We start from the raw sequence: 27,516 nt of genomic DNA, 5'->3' as shown, positions 1-27,516 counted from the left end.
TAATGACAGTGTTAAAAATGGCGAGAATTGCGACAATGCAGAAATCACATGTGGTGCGATCTCTTCAAAACCTGCACGAAAGATGACGTGATCTGAAGAAGAATCCGAAACAGGAAGGTGATCCCAAGGGTAAGAGGAGAAAATTCACTGGTAATTTGGACAAGCTGTGGGATATTGGAAGTAGAGATGCCATAACAACAATAAAAATGACATTTATCTACCACATGAAAGAAAGCTTGAAGACATTGCATTTTATGAAGATCAACGGCAATCTCGCCAGTTAATAATGTTGGGAAGAGACAAAATTCTGGTTAAGACCTCAAAAAGAAAACAGCAGCTCTGCAGATCAAACTGTTGAAAACGTTTCACACGACTCAAGTTGTGACTATGTTGTTTTAGCATCATCGTCATCTTCAAAAGAGGGTGACAGTTTGAGTTCAAGTTCTGACTATGATGTTGGACTTGGCACCCGACCCAATCCATTAAACTGATGGCAGCTAAAAATATTATGAAAAATACGCATGTGTCCCAAGCTCTGGATCGATTGCAAGTAGCCTAACTGACAACGATGCTGATGGGAGCATTTATTAAGGCTTTTGGAGGAGATATAGCCATGTTCTCCCTGTCAAGATCTGCAACGAAGAGAGCCAGAGAAACAAATCGCCTGGAAATATCTCAGGACATTTTGGAAAAATTTGCATCGGTCGTGATTAGGGCTGGGCAAAATCGAGTACCTGAGTGATTCGATTCTGAATCACGTAATATGCTTCGAGTCGAGTCGAGTATTCGAGTATCACTCATGATGACGTCACAACAGGATGTACTATGTCGAAGTCCAAATATGAACCTTTTATGCCACCACAAAGAACGTAACGCCTGTTATCCATCACAATAAAGATACTTTGGTATTTTTTCGACCATAACGATTTCATTGCACTTCTTAACAATTTTGTTGGATGATAATGACTTCGGAAATGTGTTATTTCCAGTAACTTTCGTAGCTATAAACTGTGCCTGGTAGGCTCAAACACGGCCAATCAAGGTTTCACGGCTTCCTCGGTGGAAAATAGTATCAAAACTATAATTCTCGTCAGTAAATTAACTTTCATTCGCGAGGACCGTATAATTTCAGTACTCGAAAAAATCGTATTTTACTACTCGACTCGAATCATTCAAATTACTACTCGATTCAGATTCGAGTACTCGAATCATTTTGCCCAGCCCTAGTCGTGATGCAGAGATTCATCCAGGACATGTTGAGTTACAAGGAACATGACGAACAAGTTTCCAAAGCTGCTTCACAAAAGCTTTTAAAGCGGTTTCCAAAGCTGCTTCACAAAAGCTTTTAAAGCATGACTGGTATATCGCTGGAAACCGCTGTATATGCCTTGTTTTCGCCGAGTGAAAGCAATGAAACCCGAGAAAATATGGCAAATACGCTCCTGCAGGTAGAATGAACTTCCAAGTTTCAGGAGAGGCCCGCCCTCGTTGAATGCAACATTACACATCAACAAGGACACTACTTTGTCTGATTTTATTGGGTCACAGTCGTGGTACATATTTGATGTTTTTGAATGCTCTGGGGCGTGGCTAGCTCAACCGGTTGATGTTTGGCCCTTATCAGATTCCTACACCAGAATGAGCTCCTACATCAGTTCTGTCAAAGTCGTTAATGATGCCGCAGAACGAGGTGTAAAGCTAAGCACAGACTATGCTGCAATCTTGACTGACAATGAACAACAAAGAGACGGTCTGCTTTAAGCTGTGGAACAGCATAGAAAGACACTTGGAAACAGCAGGAAGTCAACTCTAATCAAAAGCCTGTAATCTGCAACTTGTGCCTAACAATGCAACACTGATCTGCAACGTACTTTTTTAATGTCTTTTGTAAATAGTGCTTTTCGCCTTCATTCAATTGTGAATAAAAAGTGTAATATGCGTTCGTTTATGGGTGAGACGTCGACTAGTCATAACAAGTAGGCTACTACTGAGATGTTGACTCCTGGTGGTAAATTTTTGAGTATCACTCACTGTCAGTAACTTTAGGAAAGGTTAAGGTAGCAAGATGCATGAATCTAGTTTATTCGTATCTCAACTAGCGAGAGCACCTGTGCAATACATAGCACTATCTGCAGGTAGATATTAACTTAGGCGGCTTCAATGTTGTGCTATGGACTCTTGATGACAATATTAACAAAGGCAATATATCATGTCTGTAATGCCACCAACAGAAACGACTGCACAACAGCACGCAAAAATCGTTACCAGCACTGTTCACAAAGTCGGTCTTTCAGCCAATCATTAGCTTATTATTACCGGCTTCAACCAATCAGGATTAATGGTTTCTCTTTGCCCGCCCACTTCATCAATTCCCCGCCCAACTTTCCTGCGAGCTTCTTTCAAGCCCATTATTGTTTTTTAACAATAATCTACAGAATAAGCGATGGACACGCAGAATTCCAAACATTTTCCAAATTTTGAACAACCCTAATGTCCATCAATTGTTACGTCACAATTGAAAATTCGTGACGTCATAGCAGTAATAATTCGAACTCACTACATGGGATTCGTCGTGGGCGCCATATTTTCTCTGTAAAATCTCTCATCAATATTTTCATCATTCAAAATACCACAAAACTGCGATGCAATTAAGAGATAGGAAGGTGTCGAAACGACTTGGAGTAGTCTTTGAAATCGTATGCTATTAATCATCCTCTGATAGCGCAATTCATCATCGTAAATATATAGCTGAGAATTTATCATAAATGATACAAGTCTAATATCACTGATTCCCAAAATAAATACTTCTCAATTAGGCGGTAACATAAACGTTGCACCATACACGCCGACATTTCAAGGGCATGCAGTACTAAAAAGCTACTTATCAATTTGAACGTGGATAGCGAAGCGCTGTTTGTAATTTGGATTTGTAATTGGAATGTCACTTCCAATGCAGTTATTTCTTAGCGTAGATCAGGAATACAATGTGTATTTGAAAACTAGATTGTCATATAGGCGTTCCCATGTCTGCTATTCTCTTGATCAACCAACGTATTGTGAAATCCAAGTTCATGCAGCACGCGATGCCGGTACATCGAATTCGCGAGGGATATTGGTCGTCAGCGCTACAGTAACTTAACGTTGATAATGTTGTAAAGGGGTCCGAGACCTCAACCGTGGACACGCCACTGTCTTGACCTCTCAAATACATGTTTATGCTCCCATGAGAATGATTATTCTGGCCGGTAAGGAAATTTACTAACAGGCTGCTGCAATATCGATAAAATTAAGTACAAAATCGAAAATATGTCAAAGAACCATATCATATACCCAAAAGAGCCATATATGGCTCGCGAGCCATAGGTTCCTGACCACTGACATATACACTCCTTCTGGCTTCGAATGATCTCTTACCACATAACCACACCGAGTGTTATGCGGTGTGGTTATCGTACTTCGGTCTTTCACAATACAATGTGAACCGCGTGGTGGCAATCGCAGCCTGTATAGCGTATCACTGAAATCCCACCGTCGAGCCTCTTCAAATGAACCGAATACAGAGGAGTAAACAACGCTATCGTCTCAACGCTACAGGTTCTATTTTGGAATTTGTGTACGGAGGTCAAACCACCGCCGGCTGTAACTGACGGCAGCACTATCGCGTGTTGATGAGTTTGTAGACAGCATTGCCGCGCCGTCACAATATCAGAAGAGATGTTCAGTACTAATTATGAGAAAATGATTGGTATTTGCTTTGGACACATGCTTGATACCGAAGGGTCATTGACGTGATATCACAGTGCGAGTGTTAGCTCTTCTGAGTTTGGAATACGGCATATATACATTCTACAATGCCGTCATACTACACTTACTGAGAGCGCTGGTTGAACAATAATTTCAGAGGAAATACTGTTGTAGCTTAATTTCAGTGATACAGCAAGAACCCTTTGCAGTCAGACCTATAAATACAAGCTGGTAGCTATCTAGCTAAGGGCTAGTGAATTACCCATGATATGTTTCCAAGAATGTCGTCGTAGGTACTAGGTCGGTGGTTAGAGTAACCTGTCGCCGCGGATTCACATTCCCTTAGTGGCTATCGACGAGTCGATTCGGCGTTGTTAATTGATTCGATAGCAATGGTCTCCAAGTGCCTGAGGTCTATCTGGGCTCAGTCCATCATTTATTGAAATTTTTATCGAATAATAAACAACACAATATTGCGATATGATGAAGAGATAGAAGATTGTCGAAAATAATTGGAGACGTATTTTAATCTGACACCCATCTCGGCCTCGCTACAGCATGTGAACCAAGGGTTCCCAACCGTTTTTCCTCTGCTTGTACCCAATTGTCAGGCCAGAGCATGCTTGGTACAAAAATCACAAAACGAAATGAAATGTCATTTCTTTTGTTTGTCCATTCTCAGTGAGATATTAATTGCTGCTTCATTGCAAAACTCTCTCAAACGATGGTTTCATTATAGAATGTTAACGTGGAATGGCAACGACCTATTTCGCAGCTTCGTTCCGCTTCGCCGTGGAGAATTGTTTCGCGTAAGCGACTGTAGGATTTCTGGCGATCCAAAAGCTATCTTCCCGAGCGAAATATTTTCTGAATGTGGTCTTGATCGAAAGCTACTGTCTTAACCGATTCCGAAAATATAAATTATAAACGTTCTTCGTACCCCTTAATCTTCAATCTCGCACCCCAAACACGTACGAATACCCCAGTTGCGGTTGGGAACCCCTGATCTAGTTGTAGCATTTAAATAAAAGGCATACACACTGCATGCAGTAATATATAAAAGGACACGCGATGAAAATTAATGTGATATGTGTTGATAGCCTATAGGCGATAGCGATATGTCAGATCGCGGTTCGGTGATCTCGAGTGCTCAAAACTTTGCATGTCGCTTATTTGCACGTTCAAGACCAAGGTGTTGTCTGATGGACTACTACAAGTCTTTTCGACTCACTCCTATCTTTTACGTCTTATCGCAATCTTGTGGCGTTTTCAAAAGAGGAAGTTATTAATAAGCCGAAATGAACTGTGTGAGCCGATGAAAATAGTCGCGCCACAGATTATGACAAGGCAGGAATTATATCGTACAGACTTCATAACTCAACCCTAGAATATTGGTAATCGGGAATCTTTTACAGAATTATAAGCTAAACTTTAAGATTGACGAATTCAATCGGAATATCTACCGATCATGTGGACTCCGTTAGATCTATTCTCGTTCGAGACATGGGCGCTGATTAGCAGTATTGCGGCCCTTGCCTGGTGAGTGGTAGCATTTTTGATTTGGCTGCGAGTTCAGTAGTGGTATAGCTTGCCATGCCTTGACTGCGTGTCCTTTACGACAATGTTGAGTGACACACATGAGGCAGAAAATCGTGAGCTATTCACATCTCTTGGTAAGAGTATATTGACGTAATTAGTCAGCACATACACGATCATCCTGATGGCGTTGAGCTCAGCCCTCCTCTGTCGCCGGTAGGGTTGCATTTTCAACAAATGGTTGTTTAAAACACTTTTTTTCAAGTTCTATAATTATGCCATAATTGTATAAATACATTCCAAAACACCTGTTGTGTGAGCCTACGGACGGGTACCATGCGACATAGCCGACACCCGACATATACGATATGGGATAGTTGGAACCCTCGAATTAGTCGGTTCAACAGCTATAGTACGTAGGTATATATCATTGGTACGAAATGAATATTATGATGACCGCCGACCTCAAAAATGCTGCATGACGATATAGTCTTTGTTAAAGATGTTTTTGGTCCGTATATGACAAGGGTTTGAAGCGTATTTCGTCAATGGAGCTACGTTTACTCTATATCAGTGGTTCCCAACGTGGGCGATATCGCCCCCTAGGGGGCGATTTGTCGGTCCAGGGGGGCGAAAATGGCCAAGGGGGCGAGAACGGAGGAAGGGGGCGATGACGCGTTGAAATGGCTATATTGTCGTCCATGACCGTAACCGCCACACCAAAACCCCCAATTGGGATGGTGGGCCCGAGCTCGAAGGAGGCCCACAATTTTTTCGTTAATTAACATTATTTATTTTGGAAATTTAGGCAACTTTTTCAAGAAATTTTCGCGCTACGCGCCCTTTCGTGGTCACATATTTCTTGCTTATTAGATACCCTTCCCCAAGAAATAATACGCATGAGTTATAGAAATAGGCATCTCGGCGTCAGCCATTAACACACCATGACGCACCAAGATATATGAAGTTTCAGGCCATATAACATGAGACTCCGAAAAGTGTGCCAGAACGAGAAAACCTTGGCGGAAAAGGACTGCCTTTATGATGACCAAATTCGAGATATATTTATATACGATATACTATACATATATATTTATTGTCCGTGGGCGCCTAAATGGCAGGCGCCAAGTGTTCCTGTCCTGGCAATCGGAACCCCACAAAAATGCCATCCCGCAGAGAAAAAATAATTGCCAGTGCAAAAATACCAATTTGAAATTGTGTTCTTCGTTTAGTTTAGTACGTATGGGCGATTTGAATATCTTTTGACATAGCAGATATGCCACGAAATGTCATTACGTAATGAACTCATTATACGCACGGGTCCGCCCGTATGTGTTCAATTACTATTTACGGGCTCTACATTTTCCATGACACCTCACCCAGTTTTACGATAAATCTGAATACATGAGCAGAGAGAGGACAAAAAATTGTTTGCAATATATATGCAAATCCGGATTATATTGACCGATTCAATCATAAACGATAGAATTTTTTCGCGCTTCGCGCGAATTAGGCTGTCTAACAATTTGTGCTGAGAAGTTGCGGTAAAGAGGTATCGGGGGGTTGGGTCTTAGGGGTGCACAAGTTTGCTTTATCGCCCTATGGAGATGGAGGGCAAGACCAACGTATTGGGGGGCTGACGAAGTGCTGTTACGGTCCTTTTGGAATCAAGTCGGAGAAATTACCTTTTTTGTTAGTCAACTCACCAAAATCTAGCTAGAAAAGTGTAATTTCGAGGTCGGGCTGAAAAGGTGACCTTTTTTCCTAGTCATCTCGCCGGTGATTTCAGTCTGTATGCCCATTTTTCGGTTCCCAATATTTGGGGGGCGATGATCGGTGTGGAGTTTGAAAAGGGGGCGATGAGTCGAAAAAGGTTGGGAACCACTGCTCTATATTTCCAATTGTAAATGTCAATCCACTACGACGTCATAATTAAATATTCGTGGCACCATGGCTTACAACAAAAAAAAGAGGAATTTAACACAAGGACCTTGTTTTAAACATGTTTGTCTTAGATGCAACCCTATAGTCGCCGGTATTCTCTGATAGTGTTGGTATGAGAAGGTTACAGTGTAAATTGTCATTGACTTTTTGAATTATTGAATTGATGAATTTTATGAATTGAATTACGTGTCGGAGACCCCTAGAGATCTTTTTTTTAACCAATTGGAGGTAAGGTAATCATATATTGACGTCATCCATATGTCGCGGCAGCGTATCCGTGACGCATTGTCATCCCTGAAGTAAAATGTATTGCCGGTTTTGCCTTTGCATTCTATATTCTCCGTATAGCCGAGAAGCTATACTGATAGCAAAACAAGAATTTATCCCACCCTATATATATAATATACTATATATAGTATAGTATATGTAGTATATATATATATACCGTGTTTGCTCTGTCAAGTAATGCGACCGAACTGCAGGTATTACGTTCACCGAAAGTGGCAATACCTCAAGGAACTAAATGTACCGCACGATCCACCATCGCTTCTCCAGTTTGGACACGTGGGCAAAGTCTTAGACAAAGAGGTAGGGTCTATAGTTGACCATTAGGGCTGTTCAAAAATAACTTTTATTCCCGAATCTTGCGGACTCCGTGATTAAATCGTTAGGGTACCTTGAAAAACGACGCACACCAAATTTAAATTCATTCCAACCAATAATCGCTGATTTCGTAGAGTTTGAAATTTTTGAGTTTACCCAAATGTGCAAAAAAAAAAAATTGTTCCAAATTTTTCTGTCAACCCCATGAAATTGTTGCGCTGTCTTCAAAGACGATGCAAAACAAATCTGACTCAATTCCAACCCGTAGATGCCGAGTATTTGAGTTTTTTTTATGATAATTCTTGGATTATCCACCGGCTCGGCTTCTACGCCGAGCGAAAATTTATTTCAATAAACTCTGCTTCGCGCGACCCTTATGATGATTTCACGTCTCCCACTTCGAGAACCACTGCACTGAAATGTATATGCAATATTACAAAGCTTATTTTATTGGTCGCTGCCTTCCGGGCAGTGTGCACTGTGCAGCAGCCCAAATAGCCTTTATGTTAAGCGAAGCGTGCAGCTTTTCTGAACTTCGCCCTCCCTTGAACGAGTGTTGCGTGTTTTTGTCATAAGACCGACTTTAATTAAAATCCTTAATCTCAGCGACATGCTCGGCAAAAACTGAAAGGACGGGTTTAGCCCTGACTCCAATATGCGAATATTTAGTGCTCTAAATTCTAAACCTAAATCCCCTTTGAATTTCAGTTTTCGGCTTCCTGTTTTTGGCATGCCCGTGAATTCTTTAAGGAGATAGATATGATGAGTCATATTATAGTAATCGCGAGCACTGATTGACTTGTTTTACGAATTGGGATTGGGATTTGGAAACATATCACGTAACAAATTGAAACATACCTTATAATGCGTAATGTGACGATGACAACAAGGAAGGTTCGAACTAAACTATATGGAAAGAGCGATTTCTTGTGACTTCAACTGCTACTCATACTTTGCCACATTGCCTTTCTTAGGGTACGCCACGTAATCTGGGCATATTAATGAACAGGCTTCAAAGTATACGAATTTCCTGTTCATTTGATACAGCCTATGGTTTTAGTCATTCAAAAGCAAGTTTTATGTTTTGAATTCCAAGCAACCTTTCGCTGGCCGCACAGAATAGCACTTTGCCCAGGCCTGTTCCGAGGCGTTGATTACTACATCACGACCAACTCACTAATTATTATATGTGTGTAGATGGCGTTTCAATATGATAACCAGATGAAGAAAAAGCATGGACCAATTTGGGGGTAAGATGCCGTCACGATTTCTTATGTGATTGGGTTTCATTATTTTATCCGGGCTATGCAGACAACCGTTAATAAAACGCGTGTGTCGTTAGAAAGCCACCAATAAATCAACTCTGATAAATGTACGATCCAAACAAGGATCACATAATACCCGGCTGTGGCTGATACCAGATATAAGCGACGTTGTTGATGATGATGTTACTTTGAACAGTGCATCCCAACCCTCTGGCCTACTGATCGTGTAACTCCGTAACACCCGGCCACGCTCATCAGCCGTTACGTACCACCCGGTGTCAGCTAAAATCTATGGCATATATTCTACGAATTGCACTTGATATATTACAATACCACAATGGGAGGGGCCTTTCACACTTCACTTGTGTGCCTTGGAGTCGACTTTTATCAAAATACACCAGCCGAAACTCTGTCAACAGAAGGAGTTCGTGTACCACCTAGGAATAGTGCACTGAACGCTCTCTCATTCGAGGTTTCATGCTGGTGACGTCATATTTTGTGATACGATTGTTGATATACAATGTTCTTTCCAATTCTCTACTAGTTGCTGACGATTACTCCTGACGAGTGTCAGCCGCAAATATTCGGGTTCATTTCAATATTAACATACTATTTAATTGTATACTGAAGTTGTGTATCTCCAAGAAGCTCTTCAAATACCGCAAAAGGAAAATACCAACCCACATTAGCATGTTCCAGATCATGTTATGAAATCAAGTCGCATTTAATGTACTTGGCGAGAATTCTACGTCGATATCCACCTCCCAACCCATATTACACTCCACAAAACATTACAGCTATTCACTTTTATCTCATCCTTGCAATGCTTTACTTCTTTACTTTGAAAACCCAATTTTAAAGTGTGAACCTATATCTAATGTAAGCCTATAGTACTACTAATCAGTAGGGCGTTTTTTTACCTGAAAAAAATAAAATGTTGACCTAAAAAACAACAACTGAATTTTGACCAAATTTTGACCTAACGTATGCAAATTATTTTTTTTCCCACATAATGTTAAAATTGCACGACTTATCTTCATTTCTGGTTGCAGCTGACTGTCCTAACGAAGTAGTTTGGCCTGAAAAAACGTTTTTGGCGTAGAAACAGGCAACTTTTTACATGAAAAAATCATTATTTTACGAAATCGGGCCCTATGAAGAATTCCATTGAACACAATATGTATTATGGTAGAAATAATTAAAAAAATTTGTAGTACGGGAGAACTTTGCTACATTCTTGGGTAGAAAGTGCATGTCCTTTTAAGAACCTTGCCAAGGACGTTCACCAGCAGCAGTTGTTGGCTGACAACACGCAACTTGTGCGTACACCAGTGGCGGCTCGTGACAATATCGGGTGGTGGGGCAAGGGCTGCAAGCGACTTTTTATCAAGATGACGTCACAATGGCGTTTTCCAACGTAAACAAGTATCTTAATGATGTTACGGTAACATGAATTTCCCGACAACAGTGGTTTTAACGTATGTGCCACGAGAGGTCTGCCGGTGAGCTGTGACTTGAAGTGTGGTAACTGCGTAAACGGCGTACGGAACAAAGATTCAACGCGGTTCATGTTCGCACTAGACCTGACTAATTATCTGCAGAAATGGAAATGACTATAACTCGAGATATTGCGTAAACTTAGTACACTGTTACACGACATCATCGAGAAGTAGCCTCATGGCCCTTTTCGGTATGGCACACTGTCAAAATTAATGCGAAGAGACCGAATTTTGCGTAAAATTTACTGAGGAATAGGCTGATCAAGTGATCAGCTGTTAGCCGACATCGAAAACGAAATAGCTATCGCACTTGACAGGGGGTTGTAAGCAAATGGCTTGAAGGCCACAATTTCACGGTGAAATTGACATTGTAGAATATAATATCAAAGTAAATATTTGAATGCAAATGAGAATGATATCATCATCTCGTCACCTATCTCAGTATGGAACACAGTTAAAACGTTACCACAGATACACCGGCTTTTGCGTGAAATCCGCAATGCGTTGTAGGCTAAAGTGTCAGATCTGAGCACATATCTACCATATTCGACCTTGATAACGAAATTACTGCCCTAATCATTGAGTGTCAACCTTGAGACTTGCCACAGCGTTCGATACTAAAATCAAAACACATCGTGCAAAAGCTCGTGACAGATCTAGGCAATGAGCATCGTTAAAATCAATAGAGACCAATACCGGCTTTGCGTAAAATCTGTTAGCGATAAATGACGAGTCAGCTCTCACTCGACTTAGTAAACGAAATTACCACTAACATAGTTCAGTGACAAACTTAAAACTTGGTACAGCGTTCGATACTAACATTAAGACTTACCGTGCCAAATGTCATAACCGATCTCAGTATTGAACATCGTCAAAATCAATGGATACCAATACCAGCTTTCGAGTAAAATCTGTTTGCGATGCATGACGGATCAGCACACACTCAACTTCGGAAACGGAATTACTACCCTAAACTTTAAGTAGAAACCCTGAAACTTGGAGCAATGTTAAATACCACTATCACGACATGACATACCAAGTTTCAAGAGTTTTCATGGTGTGAAACACCATCAAAATCGACCTATACCAGCAAAGGTCGACCAAACGCATATGACGGTAACCGAGTTCAGCTATAGATACGATTGTTACATCACACCTTAGGGGCACAGACCTATTGAGCCCCGGTTGCTCGGTAATTTTATGAATAGGAGAGAGTAAATCACTGTTTCTTTATTGTGCGCGGCTTTGAGAGAATAGACATTGAAAGCTTGTTATGAGCGCTACCGGGGCATGCCCCGGCTAGGCATTCGCAAAGCGAAAACACAGAAGAGAATTCGATTTTCGCAGAGACTTCGCTATATATGGGCATTTACAAGCGAAAGGACAAGAAGAATACGATTTTCGCTGTGATTTCGGTATATATAGATTGTTGTGCGTCTATAAATGGTAAAGAATTGTTATTGAACAGAATTTTAGGTGGGGCAATGCCCCAGTTGCCCTATAGGACGAGCCGCCACTGGCGTACACTACTGGTGCTGGTGACACCGTGTTGCTTCATTCTGACAATGTTGTATACATCACAATTTTTCATCATGCGCTTCTTAATATAAGAATGATGCAATGCCCAAGAAGTCTTTCTTCAGTTAGGATATTGCGGTACGTTGGCCATAACACTATGTCTACCTATTTGTTTTATTTGACCGTTTATGATTCACAATGAGCAGACAATTACCCGTTTACAACGGTAGGCCTATAAAATAGGCTACAAGCTGTAAAATATCAAATGATAAGTTCACCGACAGTGCAAAATCTACGATGCAAACGAAATGCAGACATCAAAAAAATGTTGACTTTATGAAAAATTGACTAATTTTGACAAATTTTAACATGTCGAAAAAAAACGCCCTACTAATCAGGTTAACGTCATTACAAGTCGTCTACATAGGTCAATTGTGACACCTTATTCGGATACTTTATCCGCTCGATACCGGAACACAGGGATGAGCAGATTGTATTTTTTCACATTCAAATCCGGTTTCATAAAGTCCCGAAATCCCGAAGCCCACCAATATCATATTAATTCCATCATATTAATTCCAAGACCAAACCCGGAATTGGTTCATATTCAATGACAATTCGAGGGGCCTTTGAAGGATACCCCAAAGATAAAATATCTGTACGACAGTGGCGGTTGATATTTCAGGTCTCACAGTGTTACAACTACAACTCAATAATACGCCTTCCAATTTCAGATCTTATACATTTCTCAGTCCGAGTGTAACGATCCACGATCCTGATATGCTGAGGCAGATATTCATCAAAGAATTTCATTATTTTCCTGCTAGACTGGTAACAAGATTTGAATAAATTATATGTAGGCGATCTCTTTCAGTGTTCGGCCATTATGTGACTTTTGACAAGTCGCACTCCCGGATATTGAATGAAAAGGATGACATCCAGGTGTTCCATTTATCCAGTGTATATGCGGAAATCAAGGTTGTCTAGTCTATTGCACGTGGTCAGAGCCTAGTGTAAACCAGTACTTCCAGTTCCCTTACAATTTTATGACTCAAGCATAATCAAATTGTATTGCTGCGGGGTTATCTGTTTGCGATAGTGAAGCTACCACAGAATGAATGATCCCGCACCACATATTGAGATCACATACTACATTTCAGAGAAAACTCATCAAGATAGGCGGAAAAGAGCTCAATGAAGGCCTCACGGTTGTTGAGGGTAGCCAATGGAAGCGCATTCGATCTTCCCTCACTCCCACATTCTCAACTTCTAAGATCAGACAAATGATCTACATCATGGACAGATGTTCAGACAACGCAGCAGCGGCTTTGGACCGCCATATCAAATCCAGCGATGGAGTATTCAACTCGAAAAAGTGAGTGGTAAGGCTGTGTACAAAATATTGTCATGGGCGCGACAGGATTTTACTGGGCCATCACAACGACAGTGGTCATTTTGGCTACACGGCGCTTAAAGACTGACGATTCCAACAAGATTCCGCTATTTTATTGATGACTTCTGTGTACGCTGCTGTCTTCCCGACGCTGACAGTGTCTGGTAATGTATGGGCCTAATATTACAAGGTATCTGTGCGGTGCGTGGATCCTGGATATTGTTACAACCGGAATGCGCATACCATTGTACAAAATTGACCAAATGACAGAGAAGGCAGGCAACAAGAGGCATCCATTATGTTATTAAAATATCCATGGTCCAACCAGAAAATAAATAAATCTTCTGTATTCCATTACAAAAGCAACTCCTATAACCTTCCGAATCCAACGACTCTAACCGCCTGGGATCTGAGTGGTGTAGCCCAATACATGAGTCATGTTCTGATTTTCAACACAAGTGACATGATTTGCGGAATTTGCGGTGTACGTACAATGAAAAACGACGGTTGGGCTTGTGACACTTTCCCCTCAAAACTAACCCATCCCATCACTTGGCATAACTTCAAACCGCATGCGCAAGTCTCGTCTGCTCATTTGTCCCATGCCCATCTTGTTTGTTTGTTTGTTTGTTTGTTTGTTGCTTGCCGTGGAGAGATAGCTTGGTGGTATGATACGCAGCTGCAACACCAACGGATTGCGAATTCGAGTTCGGCCGAGGTCGACTCCAGAATACCTATCCAAGCGTTGAAGGCTTATCTAGGCTCCTCCACGCCGTTTGATCCGCGCAAGGGGTGTCTTGAGAACGCCGCGAAGTGGGCCGTGCTACAAGTCGGCAGTTTAGGAATCAACATAAAGGCAATCGGCCTGGGGTAAATGATCACTGTAGTCGACAAACACCATGAATAACAAACAAACAAACAAATATTACACATTGCTTTTATGTCAGGGGACCGATTATCATATGTAACAATGTGATTACAAATTACCAAAATACCGTCCTTTCTTTTTCCAGGATATTTTCCCGGCTCTCCCTTGACATCATTTGCTCATCCGCTTTCAGCACAGAAGTGAACTCGCAAGACGATACCTTGAAGGAGCCGGAAATAGCGAAACAAGCCAGGAACTTATTTTCAATATCTTTGTACAGTCCGTGGTTCATTCTGTGCGGTGAGTAAGTTTTCTGGTTGGTGCAAGCGATTTGAGTTACGAGCGCCGAGTATATTTCTGTCACTACTGCCCTGAAGCCATTACTACAATACGTATAAACAAAACTAACTAAAAACGGGATTTTTAAAAGATTGAAATTCCAACGTTGTGATACAGGAGTTACACTTTGTCAAGATGCGTCTATATTTCACTCATGACAGACGCAAATCTAGTTAACAGCGACTATAAATAAGGAAGAAAATAAAAGGTAAAAATGTACAAGAAAATACGTTGAAACTGCAATCCGTTGCAGTAATGCCCATAAAATGCGGATGTAACTAACAAAATGACTGACCACCGCCGACTATACACTTGAAGAATCGTGTATGTTATAGGCCAGGGGTTCTCAAACTTTTTTCACCGCGACCCAAACGTAAGTTTATTGGCATCTCGCGACCCAAGCCTAGCATATTGAAAGACTGGCACTGGCATGTATGAAATACAGAAGGTCGTGACAGACAATCAGATGTTCAAAACACAGATCTATGAAACATGTGTGACGCAGGTGTTTTCGAATTGGGATGCATCATTTTCCTCGGTGGGTCGCAGGTGGCAGGAAATTCGGCAAATATTACATACATGTTAAAAGATCGCTCTAGTGTGGTTGCGACCCAAATTTATACCCTTCGCAACCCGTACTTTAAGAACCCCTGCTAAGGACATAAAGAGATGTGATACGGATGACACAGTGGAACTTAAAGTCATGGTATGCCAGAGTTGGTATCTGCCAATTCACGTTTTCGATTGGTCTCGGCGAATGCCATTATTGATCATACAAACGGAATAATATATTTACCCCTTCCTTGCGTTTCGTCTGGTTCAATGCGTCAGGAATCGGAAATATCTATTAAATATGTCAAGCTCTTTACATTTTGAAATTATTTATGCGTTCAGGTTTTGCTATTTCGAAGAAGATCTTTATATAATCATGTGGCTCAACCACGCCATATCATGTAGACGCTATTATCCACTCAAAACATTTTTATGTCTCCCTATTCAGCCATGACCATTGATTGAAAACCTCCGAGGTAGAGCTTCCGGAAATAATATGATCATGGATGTGTGACTTGCATATGCAATCATTTGGACGTGGACTGAGGTGAATACCAGTATTTATCGGTATTTGCCATTTAGTCCACGCTATAGTTCACATTATTGTAAGTCGTGACATTTATATCATATGATGGCACTCTCCCCCGTGCCAAAGGGTCGAGCCGAAGTTCGATGAAATCTTTCTCCTTCATTATTTAACATTCACAGAACTACCGCCTGTGGCTGTTCGTCCCCTTTCGGCGGTAACAAATGGCTGCATTGAATTGTCGTCTGCCGAAAACATTTATTTCTTTTAACGAGACTTGCAAATAACGGGCTAAATCACATCATATTCATGGTATACATTTAGAGGGGCCGTGACATTTATTTTCCAGCTCTTTTTCCGCCGTTCGAGAGTTTGATTGAATATTTCAACGTGACATTATATGACAGAGGGGCTGTTGATTACTTCAAAGCGATCACCAATCACGTTATCGACAGTCGTGAGGCAGATTCGGAAAGTAAGGTATGTAAGACATTGACGTTTCACTGGTGGTGTCAGGCAATACCGGAAGTGTTTAAAAAATCACGAACTGTATATTAACACGCTTCCATAAAATTAACGTCCGTTACCGAAAGATATAGGCGGCATGGAAGAAAAAAAGCAAAGAAAATTGACATGGCTGCGGAATAACATTTGCATCGTCTACTTACATCACATAATTTGCTATTTTAACTTTTCACACCATTTGTCTCATTTTGTCCATCGCGTTTGTCACGATTATCTTGTAACATCACAATGTTGAGATAATTGTATAGCCTAGCCTTAGACCAGGGGCGGGCAACTTCTCCAGTCGGCGGGCCGGATATAGGAAAATGAAGTACTTGGCGAGCCGGATTCCTAAATCAATACAGTAATCCTGTATTTATCCACCTATACAAGGAATACATCGTATGTACTGTGAATTTTAAGTTGAAAGCATAGAGGCAAAAACAGTATTTAATTAATTGATTAAGGTAATATAGCTGTTCAATAGCTGTTGAAGTCAATGAGATCTGTGGTCGATCAAAGTTGTCAACAAGTTCTTTGAACTCTTGTTGCATGTTGGACGTAGAGACCCTTACGAAAGACGACACGGGATCATCAGTTAGATCGGGGGCTGCCAGTGTTAGCGCACTGAAGCCACTGCAAAAACTAAAACATCAGGTCCTCTGTATCATAGCCAGGGCCCCAAAGGGAACAGGATGTGTGTCCAACAAATCACTGCTCAGTTCATTCGGTGTCCTAAACATAAAAGATATGCGCAAACTAGAAATTGCCAAGTTTATGTATGCCCCGAAAACTTCAAAAACTTCTTTACCTCGGTATCAAACGTGCGTGAGTAGGCTACGACGCAGGCCACCTTTCTCCGGCCGCGGGCTGCATTATCATATAAGACCGGAAACTCTCCGCGGGCCATATGTTGCCCGGCCCTTCCTTAGACAGTTGATATAGATAGATAAATCTTCCAGTAATAGTTTACCCGTAAAACTAAAGTGATGTGTGATTGCTCTGTATCCTGTGTTTAGTCGAAGGGGGTGGACCTCATGCAACTTATGCTGAATGGTGAAATATCCGAAGAGAAAGCAAAGTCGAATGCGGTTGAAAAAGGTACAGCGCCTGCTTTTCTCGATTACCACACCTAACGAAATATTCATCGCAATAGAACGCATTCTTCGAATCTCTTCACAAGTACCACTTCCAGTTTAAAATAGTGAGTGTTAAAGGAACGAGTTTCAAAATATCAAGTCATTCAGACTAGCGAATTTCAAACATGCGAGTGTCAAAATCTATCCCCAACTCTAACGTAAGGTAGCCGTAACCTACTTCAAAACATGTCATGCAGAGTGATAGCGAAAATTTGGTCATTCAACAGCCATGGTATACAGAGGGCCGTTAGATATCTGAGAAACAAATATTTATAAATGCAATAACGAATAAATCGATGTTGCATTAGCAAACATCAAAAACGAAGGACAGTAGTATGGCAAAATCAAATATGGCGTGTGTTCTGTTTCGGCATGACATATAGTCTGTAGTTAGAGTCCCTCATTAGAATTGTGATCTAGCAATTTGTTATTCAAGTTAACTCAATAACTCCTATTCATAACCAACTGCGACACCACATCCTCGCTGAAGATGTATAGTAGGGTTGTCCATAATTTGGAAAATCTTACAAATCCTCGGTTGTAATGTCTTATTCGATAGATTATTGATAAAAAACGACACTGAGCCTGAAAGAAGCTCACAGAAAGGCCGTTAAGATTTCGTGCAAAGCGTTTGAAAGTAGCTGCCGAAGAATGGGCGTGCCACCGACCATAGAACGGCGAGAAGACTAGTAATCAAGAAACCCCGGCTCTTGATTGGATAATCGGCTATGCTTCAATGACCACGACAGCAGCAGCTTGCTGATTACGTGAACAAGGAGTCTGCTACTGGCGGCGATTCTGAAAGCGCGTTGTATGTAGGTTGACAGATAATGATTTAGGATTGATTAAGGGTATGCTGAGGTACGAAATACATGATGAACAAACAACAGCTGCTTCACAAAAACGTCTAAAGCATGACTGCTTTATTGTGAAAGAAACCGCCGTAGCCTATATGCCTTGTTTTCAACGAGGGAAAGCATAGGCGCTTATGCAAGTGGCGACGGATTCCTAGTTTCAGAAATAATATATCATTATTGAATACAAAGATAAAGCTTAACAATGACACTATAAGTTAGGTGATCTTATTGGGCTCAGGTTGCAGTACATAGTTGAAGTTTTGAATGCTCTAGCGATCGGCTGAATCAGACGGTTAGGCTTAGCACTCATCAGATGTTTGCAGCAAATTGAATGCACTTGTAAATGTTTTCAAAGTCCCTAAGAATGTCGCAGAAACGAGGTTTAAATGCAAGCACAGGCCCTGCTTGATATGATATACAAACTATGCTGGATACTATGCACTATGCAGCATTGTCTGTGTTTACCTTTACACCCCTTTTCTGCGCGATTATTAAGTAATTTGACATATCATATCCAGCATATTATGTGCTTACTTTTACACCTCTTTTCTGCGTCATCATCAAGGACTCTGACAACACTCGCAAGTGAATACAGTTTGATGCAAGCATCTGACAAGTGCCAAGCATAACCCGCTGATTCAGCCGACCCTTAGAGCTTTCAAAACTTCAACTATGTACTACAACCTGAGCCCAATGAGATCACACAAACTATAGTGTCATTGTTAAGCTTTATCTTTGTATTCAATAATGATATATTATTTCTGAAACTAGGAATCCGTCGCCACTTGCATAAGCGCCTATGCTTTCCCTCGTTGAAAACAAGGCATATAGGCTACAGCGGTTTCTTTCACAATAAAGCAGTCATGCTTTAGACGTTTTTGTGAAGCAGCTGTTGTTTGTTCATCATGTATTTCGTACCTCAGCATACCCTTAATCAATCCTAAATCATTATCTGTTAACCTACATACAATGCGCTTTCAGAATCGCCGCCAGTAGCAGTCTCCTTAATCACCTAATCAGTAGGGCTGGGCAAAATCGAGTACCTGAGTGATTCGATTCTGAATCATGTAATATGCTTCGAGTCGAGTCGAGTAATCGAGTATCACCCATTATGACGTCATATCAGAATGTGAAACGTCAAAGTTCAAATATGTACCTTTTATGCCACCAAAAAGCATGTAATGCCTGTTATCCATCTCATAAACTTTGGTATTTTTCCGACCATACCGATTTAATTCCACTTGGTGACAATGTTGTGGGACAATCATGACTTCGGAAATGTGTTATGTGCAGTAATCTTCGTAGCTTTGTAAAATATGTTACGTATGCTACGATACCGCCGATCAAGGTTTCAAGGCTTCAACAGTGAAAATTAGTATTGGAACTATAATTCTCGTTGATAAATTAGCTTTCAGTGGCGAGAAGCGTATAATTTCAGTACTCGAAAAAATCGTATTTTACTACTCGACTCGAATCATTAAAATTAATACTCGATTCAGAATCGAGTACTCGAATCATTATGCCCAGCCCTACTAATCAGCAAGCTGCTGCTGTCGTGGTCATTGAAGCATAGCCGAGTATCCAATCAAGAGCCGGGGTTTCTTGATTACTAGTCTTCTCGCCGTTCTATGGTCGGTGGCACGCCCATTCTTCGGCAGCTACTTTCAAACGCTTTGCACGAAATCTTAACGGCCTTTCAGTGAGCTTCTTTCAGGCTCAGTGTCGTTTTTTATCAATAATCTATGGAATAAGACATTACAACGGAGGATTTGTAAGATTTTCCAAATTATGGACAACCCTAATGTATAGCTAATACATACGGTTCATACTATGTATTGATGCACTGCAATAGTAATAATTGGAATTGTCGTTCACAACAGGTATGGACAGGAACGAAATTATCGGGAATTCAATGCTTATGATCCTTGCCGGCTACGAAAATACTGGAAACACAATGAGCTTCTTCGCTTACAGCCTTGCTCAGTATCCGGAAATTCAGAGAAAACTGCAAAACGAAATAGACGAAACATATCAAAGAAAAGTAATCCTTTTATTCGTTTTTGAATGGTGGACGTTCTTAATTCCTATTCGGTGGGATTTTATATAGATTTATTATTTAGGGGAAATTTGACTACGACAGTGTGAGTGAAATGAAGTATCTTGATATGTGTCTCAACGAAACGTTACGACTCTACAACCCGACTCTGAGGTATGTCCGCTGATACAACCTGAGTTGTATAGTCCCATAACGTGGCTCTTATTGACTACAGAAACGCCCGTATCTGCGACAAGCAAATCACAATCAACGGCTTCACGATCCCAAAAGGAATGCAGATCAACGTTCCGACATTCGCTCTATCGCGCGATCCAGATTATTGGGAAGAGCCAGATCTCTTCAAGCCAGACAGGTGACGCATTGTTGTTGTTACAACGCAACCATGCGTGGATTTTGGCTGACTACGACATTCACATCTCCTTGATTCAACCTTTCTCACGCGTAAAACTATACAAAGGAACACCTTCATTTCTAAATCCGTAACAGCGCTTCGGCAAGTTCAAAATACGTTGTAACGCAATCATCCATGCTAGCAGTTGGTCACCTTGAGTACGCTACAAGAAGAACTGACATCAATTCGAAGGTGAAACTGTGCGCCCATGTTAAATTTGCAAACCAGGTGTGCTATCCAGTGGTTCTCAACCGCCGGTCTGCCGAATCTATTGGAATTTTAAATCTCAACTTACAAATGCAGGAAGTTGGTCGCTTGTCCATTAATTACAGAAATTTAACATACAATCTTAAATTGATGTGGAAGTTTGGTTCGTATTTGTCTGTATGGTGTCGTAATAGGGGCAAGTATTGTACGAAACTATTCTAAATTAGCCTACATCAACTCGACAAGTTACACGTGAAAGCCACGAAGACTTCGCTTTACAGAGACTCAATAGAACCGTGTATAAATATATAATATCACATAGGCAGTATTAAATCAAGTTTCCAATGTTACATTCGAGTTGCATACATTTGTCGTACTTGAATTCAGGGTTAATCCTGATTTTTTTGTGGTTCACCGGTCCGCATCATTTGTATAGAGAGCTTTTACCGGTCCATGAAGTCAATAAGGTTAGAACCGCTTAGCTATACAGTAGTAGCGGTAATGAACAGCCGTGAACTTTACGTCTGAATTGATACAAAACATATCATACAGGCAGAGTTGTCCTTCGGTTTGATCCGCTACTGTTTTGAGAGGACGATATTGTATTGATGACATGTAAGTATGATTCAAGTTTGTGGATCTGATAAACATAAGTTTAGTTCGCGTGACAGATCCGGGTAATTGTAGTCACAAAAATAGCCTTTAAAACTACAAAAAGGCCCACAACATCACTTGGAACGTTAATGGCATCTATAGCTATATATCAGTTTTTTGCTACTTTTATTGCATGACAGAAAGATAAAATTCCCGGGGCAAAACCAGGTACCGTAAGTTCACGTTAGAATCTAAAGCTTTTTTATTAGTTAGGGCCAAAGAATAGCTTCGATAATAATATAAATACCAAGAATTCATCTAATTTACGACTTAAAAATCAAATTATATCCTGCACATTCTATCATCGTAACAGTGCATTACAGCACAAGGCTGCGCAGTGCGAAGTGCATTGAACCGCAGCATTGTCATAAAATCGCTATGGTATAGGTATGACCGAAAATAGCAAATAATAGTGATTGTAGTGTCAGCTATGTAACTGGCATTATGTATTTATGACCGCGTACGTATTTGAAATTTCCAAGATGTCCCAATACAGGTATAGGACGTAACGAGTGGTATACTCAAATATTCGACTCAATTCAAAGCCTGGCCGTATTCCTAACGCGAGTCATAGCGATTCCATTGGAGAAAACTCCGTATCATAGGATAATATAGTAGTATGGACTTAGAGTAACTCAATGGTAACATTTCATCCGATATGAGGTTACGTTTAGTGGGTCAGCAAGAGACCCTCACTCCACCCGGTATTTTGGGGCTGACAAATATTTTCAGAGAGAGGCATCGGGGGCCCACGAGCGATCTTGCAAAACGGAACATAAATATCGTACATGCTGTGTTAGGCGTAAACCTAACTCTACCATCGCGCGGGAATATATAGGTTGATGATTTCGCTCCAGCAATTTGCTGATATATGTAACATCACATTAGAATGGCGACGGTATTTGTCATCGTTCCGAATCTGTCTAAACTCTACCTACATTGAAACAACTAGACGTAAATTTATAAATATAAAGCATAGACATTTTGTCATATCCCGAAACATCGTGACTCAGTAACGTATATACCGGATAAAAATATATTAACTGATCGGTAACAAAAATGGTCATTATCTGGTGGTAAAATCCACCTATATCGATATAATCACAGCCAAATTCGAATTATTGTAGCCTTCATAAATAGCAACAAATTCTTGCATACCGGGCAGAGAAGTGATTCCGCCTGATCGCGATTGTTTTAAGATTACGATCTTCTATTAGGTGGATGTGCAATGCCGCATTATCCGACTAGCAGATTGAACTCAATTCGCACAACCAACATTTGCAGCTTTTTGGTACAATGCGATGCCTCTGGTAGTTTCATCAACTGCCTATCGAACAGTACTTTTCATTTGCTTGAAGTCAATGGTGATATCTGTAGGATTTTAGGTCCTCCCGGTCATGTCGGAAACAAGAATGTCTAAGTTGAAACAAATGCTATCCATGTGCCACATTAAATCTTTAATATACTTTGCAGAATGGAGGACATGAGCCAGATCGACAATATGGTCTACCAGCCGTTCGGTGGAGGACCGCGAAATTGCATTGCGATGAGATTCGCGTTGATGGAAGTCAAGTTCAGCATTGCCAAACTGCTTCACCAATTTAATCTCGAGCCAACAGAAGATACGCCGGTAAGACTTGCGGTTCATGTAATGCAGAAACTCCTCGTCTAAGTATAGTAATCATATCCATTTAGGACAGGAAACTTATAATCTAATCTGAAACTCTGATATCGGATCTGCGCGGTCCAGAACTCCCAAACAAACCCCAAGCCATGACCAAAATTAAATAATTGTAATCATGTTCATTCTAATATTGCAGAAACCCCCTTTGAAGCTCGCACTTGGACTCGCCGTTCGACCAGCTGTGGATTATAATCTTAGGGCTGTCCGGAGACATCAGACATAGGAAACGTATCCTGATATTTGACGTTTTGATTGGTACTTTCTTGTTAAATAGACAAGAAAACAATATCAAGCGCTTTTGATATCAAACGATATTTTCTTTATTGATTTGATTCATTTGTATGTGATATGCAGACAAAATAGGCTATCTTTCAGCCCCTCTTAAAGTACTACTGTAGATCTGCATCGTTTACGGAACCCTGATTTCGGGTCGCAGTTGCATGGCAGTTGTAAAAGTACATGTTGCGCATGGCAATAATCGTACATGTTCAAATATCTGTGTGAAATATAGGCGAATTAAGACTGCTTGGACTGACAGAAATACATCCGATAGTCGAGAGCTCTTGGCGTTATTTTTGGAAATGACGCATCTGGGTGGATTTTCCAACTTAATTGCAATTGGATTGTAGACTTAGGAACAGTCATTAGTCAATGACAGCTAGAACTTGACACTAGTGATACCATATTTTGAAATCGGGGAAGGGGGACACTTTTTCAAAATTTTCAAAGCCAGAATTTTGGAGAGAAATTTAGAGAAAATGGTACATTTTTTCCACTTCGTGGTCGGTTGACTAACAAAAAAGGTAAACTTTCTCGACCAGCTCCCAAAATACAGCATTTTCCTTCACGTTTGCAGGTGGTTGAATAAAAAAAGGATTATTTTTCCGGCTCAGCCGCCCAAAATGCCCGCCGGAGCTGTACTCACACTCCAGTTTCACAGTATGGTAACCCTACTTGATACGCACTGACACTAGATGAGAACGAGAAAGTTCCATTCTGGAGGCGTATGATGCACTTGCATCAGTTACACCTGTTCTCATGACTTATATAGGTTATAAATAACGTGCAATTCATAATAATATTTGTCCGCGAATCTTCACGAACAACTAATTTAGAATATTATACTTACAAAATTCCACTGGCGCATTTCCCACTCAAACGCACTACCGAGCAGAGTCGTCGAATGCGAAATTTATCACGAGGAGTCTTAACATACCAACAAGCTAAGCTGATTGCAATACGTAGGTCACGCGATGGGATTGTTTACGTTTCATGATTTTGCGGGAAAGTGACGTGAGACTTTGCTATGTCAGCTGTGTCTTCATTGTAAGCGATGGGTAGGCCTACTCGGTTCTGCAATAACAGGAAGAAATACTCGGTGTCGTAATCTGCGTGTATCCGGCCCAGCAGTAATCGGCCAAGACGCCTTATCGGTAGCAACGAGCTCACGTTATCCCGACAACACAATGGGTTTGCAATAAATGATGCTAAACCAGCGACGCGTTGACTATTTTTGCCTGCTGTATACCACGTCTTTGTTGGATTGAGGTTTTCAACTCTTCTTTCACGCATTTTCTACGTCCGGCAACGGGGAGAAGACACACAAGACGTAGCAAACTATATTCCGAGGGGGCGCACAGAATACCAATTGATGGAAATGACTCGTTTCTGAAGCGAAACACCAAGCCCCCGTGCCGAGTTATCGGCCTCGTGAATTTCTATTGCCTCTGATTCGTAACTCGCAAAGTACAGAAGCTTGATATTCTGTCTCACTTGTATGGCCAATATTGAGAACCGGCTGACGGTCTTGCGTCAAATCACAAGTGCTGAGTGTGTATGTACCGATAATTAGGTCGTAAAAGAATTCATGAAAACGTCGAATTGCTTGTGACATAATCATGTAGCAATTCTGACTCCATAGCATCACCTACCGACTCAAGGGAATGTACGTCGTATTATCCAAAAGTTCGTACATTTTTATGAAGTACAGTCAACTCCGCTTAAATCGGATACTTTGGATCCACCCACTTTTGGCCGAATTTAGCGGGGAAATGGCTTTATCCAAATCAGGCGAAGAATCAATCTTCCGTTTGATGATCAAGCATAAAGGCAGGTGATGCGGTAGAGATAACTGCACTGTTGAGTACAGCTGCGCTATACTCCAGAAATTGCAAGACTGTGTCCGAATTAAGCTGATAATTTTCCGAATTACCTGGAGTTTCTGGCTTGCAATTATAAGTTTTGTTCCTTTCTTGAGCATTTCGGCCAAATAAAATGGTTATTCTGTGTCCGATTTAAGCGGTGTTGACTGTAATTGAACGAGTGGCACTCCTCACTGAACGGAATCGTTGCCAATGTGTCAGACGCGTTATAATGGGTCGTAAATACATCGTGTTAACACACTTTAATTTCTTGCGTGGATACACCAGAAACCCAACATGCGCTGTTCAGATGTTACTGCATGAAAACGTTTCATTACTGGCAAAATGCTTTTGGGCCATATAATCGCCACTGATATCAACCATTATAGGCGTGTATCGAAAATTTACCAAGATTTGTAATTTTTGTTAGAATAAAGTGTAAAAAGCAGTATTATCTCATCTCCGTATCTCTGCAGACTGGATATGATTGCATATTCGGTAAGGCCAGCATCTTATCCCTCTAAAAACAATAGAATAGAGAGCTTCTATACTCCCTGATCTAGACTTGATTTTCGATTTTAATATTATTACCTTTAGTTAAATTAAAAGAATCAGGTGAAAACACATCGCCAAATTATATTAATATGATGCCGAACCTACTTGGCTTGAAATATCAATGAGTTATGGAATTTCCAGACACAATACCTCCGCTGAGCTAGAGATAAGAACTGCGCCTACGCTAGTTGTGTATATTGCGTGCAAATGGTCAGTGTAAGATGCGCCTAACATTTATCTTTCAAAGAGAGTGAATAATTTAGTGGATATGGGCTACACGGAAGGCGATGATTACTGCAGGAGAACACGCAATTTAAGCATTGATTACGTGCATTGATCCGCATTGAGCGATTCATAGTCCGCCAACATCAACAGTCTGAGCGATTCATATGACAGCTTCTGTGATTTGTCAAACTCGGGAGCTTCTTGTGGATCAGAGTATTTCTTTATAAAGTAATTGTAGCTTGCGATGCGTTCGTTGCTGGAATGTATGGCAAGGATTGACGGTTTTCGATACAATCCAACGTGTCTAGCTATACCGCTTATATCACTGTAGCAACTTTCGTATTTAGGAAGACAGCTCGGCTTAAATCTATAACCAACCATACTTTTAATATTGTATCGATTATATGCAAAACTCAACTTGGTATGTCTAGAACAGATGTGGGCACTTATTTTCCAGAAGCGCAAAATGACAAATAAAAAATACGTTGAGTTGCCGAGTCAAAAGGTTGAACCATACTTCCTTCGGCGTATAAATTTTATTTCTAAATCGAAATTCCGAAAATGATGCCCTCTTAGCGTTGGTTGACTGTCTGCATTACAGTGCGTCTGCTTTCACATGATTCCGGGCCGAATAATATTTCTTATACACGGCGACCTGCTCACCACAAACTATAAAGACGGGTTTACTTCAGAATTCGATGAACAAATACTTTGCGATACAACTTTTCTTGGAATGTCGGCTTCAAGCTATTCTTTCTTTCATGACACGTAGGTTGAGCGCTAAAATGGATGACAATGACCGCTAATCACTTGCAATGATTGACCGTGTCTACGAAATATGGGGATCACACGTAATGCAACAATGCCAATAAGCAAGGAGTGAACTATACAATATACATGCTACAATGCAGTGGAAACAGTGACTTGTGAATTATAGCGACATACGGCTTTATTTTGAATTTGGATTACCCATACTATATACGTGTGTAGCTACGTAATCACAGTACATAAATGAAACGAACATTGCACATTGATCAAGCTTCACAGTAAACGCATTTACGGTTGAGTTTATAAAGCCTATGATTGCAGTTCAAAATTACTTTTTATATTCTAAATTTCAATCATCTTTTCGCAGGCCTTCACAATGCGCCGCGTCCGCATTTGGTCCAGGGAATGTAAAATGCTCAGGTCATGTCCTCATCGGTTCGTAATAACCTTCTGATTTCCCGTCGACTGTTCGTGGGTTGGCGGTAACATATAACATCCTTTTGGCTTCGAAATTATATGATACGTTACAGAGCTGTACGCGGTGTTCT

General features: G+C 40.8%; 1 protein-coding gene across 1 annotated transcript; it reads left to right on the top strand.

Annotated features, from left to right (window-relative positions):
* The first annotated feature begins 4,040 nt into the window (after positions 1–4,040).
* LOC145436581 (cytochrome P450 3A14-like) lies at positions 4,041–23,838 on the top strand. Its single transcript, XM_080313960.1, has 13 exons — positions 4,041–5,283; positions 7,707–7,812; positions 9,025–9,077; positions 12,844–12,940; positions 13,270–13,484; positions 14,516–14,670; positions 16,137–16,267; positions 17,311–17,392; positions 20,168–20,328; positions 20,408–20,496; positions 20,558–20,695; positions 23,069–23,225; positions 23,416–23,838. The coding sequence occupies exons 1-13, from the start codon at positions 5,213–5,215 to the stop codon at positions 23,500–23,502; spliced, it is 1,542 nt and encodes a 513-aa protein (XP_080170086.1). The 5' UTR covers positions 4,041–5,212; the 3' UTR covers positions 23,503–23,838.
* Positions 23,839–27,516: the final 3,678 nt, after the last annotated feature.

The sequence above is a fragment of the Botryllus schlosseri genome, chromosome 3 (assembly GCF_051294905.1).
Source record: "Botryllus schlosseri isolate E-star chromosome 3, Bs_hap1, whole genome shotgun sequence".
NCBI lineage: Eukaryota > Metazoa > Chordata > Ascidiacea > Stolidobranchia > Styelidae > Botryllus > Botryllus schlosseri.
The sequence above is the reverse complement of the archived record's forward strand: the minus strand, read 5'-3'. Positions and strand labels throughout refer to the sequence as shown.

Coding starts and splice junctions, on each gene's coding strand:
- LOC145436581 (XM_080313960.1), top strand. CDS start 5,213: ATGTGGACTCCGTTAGATCTATTCTCGTTCGAGACATGGGCGCTGATT. Junction 20,497..20,557: donor CTCTACAACCCGACTCTGAG/GTATGTCCGCTG, acceptor TATTGACTACAG/AAACGCCCGTATCTGCGACA. Junction 20,696..23,068: donor GATCTCTTCAAGCCAGACAG/GTGACGCATTGT, acceptor TATACTTTGCAG/AATGGAGGACATGAGCCAGA.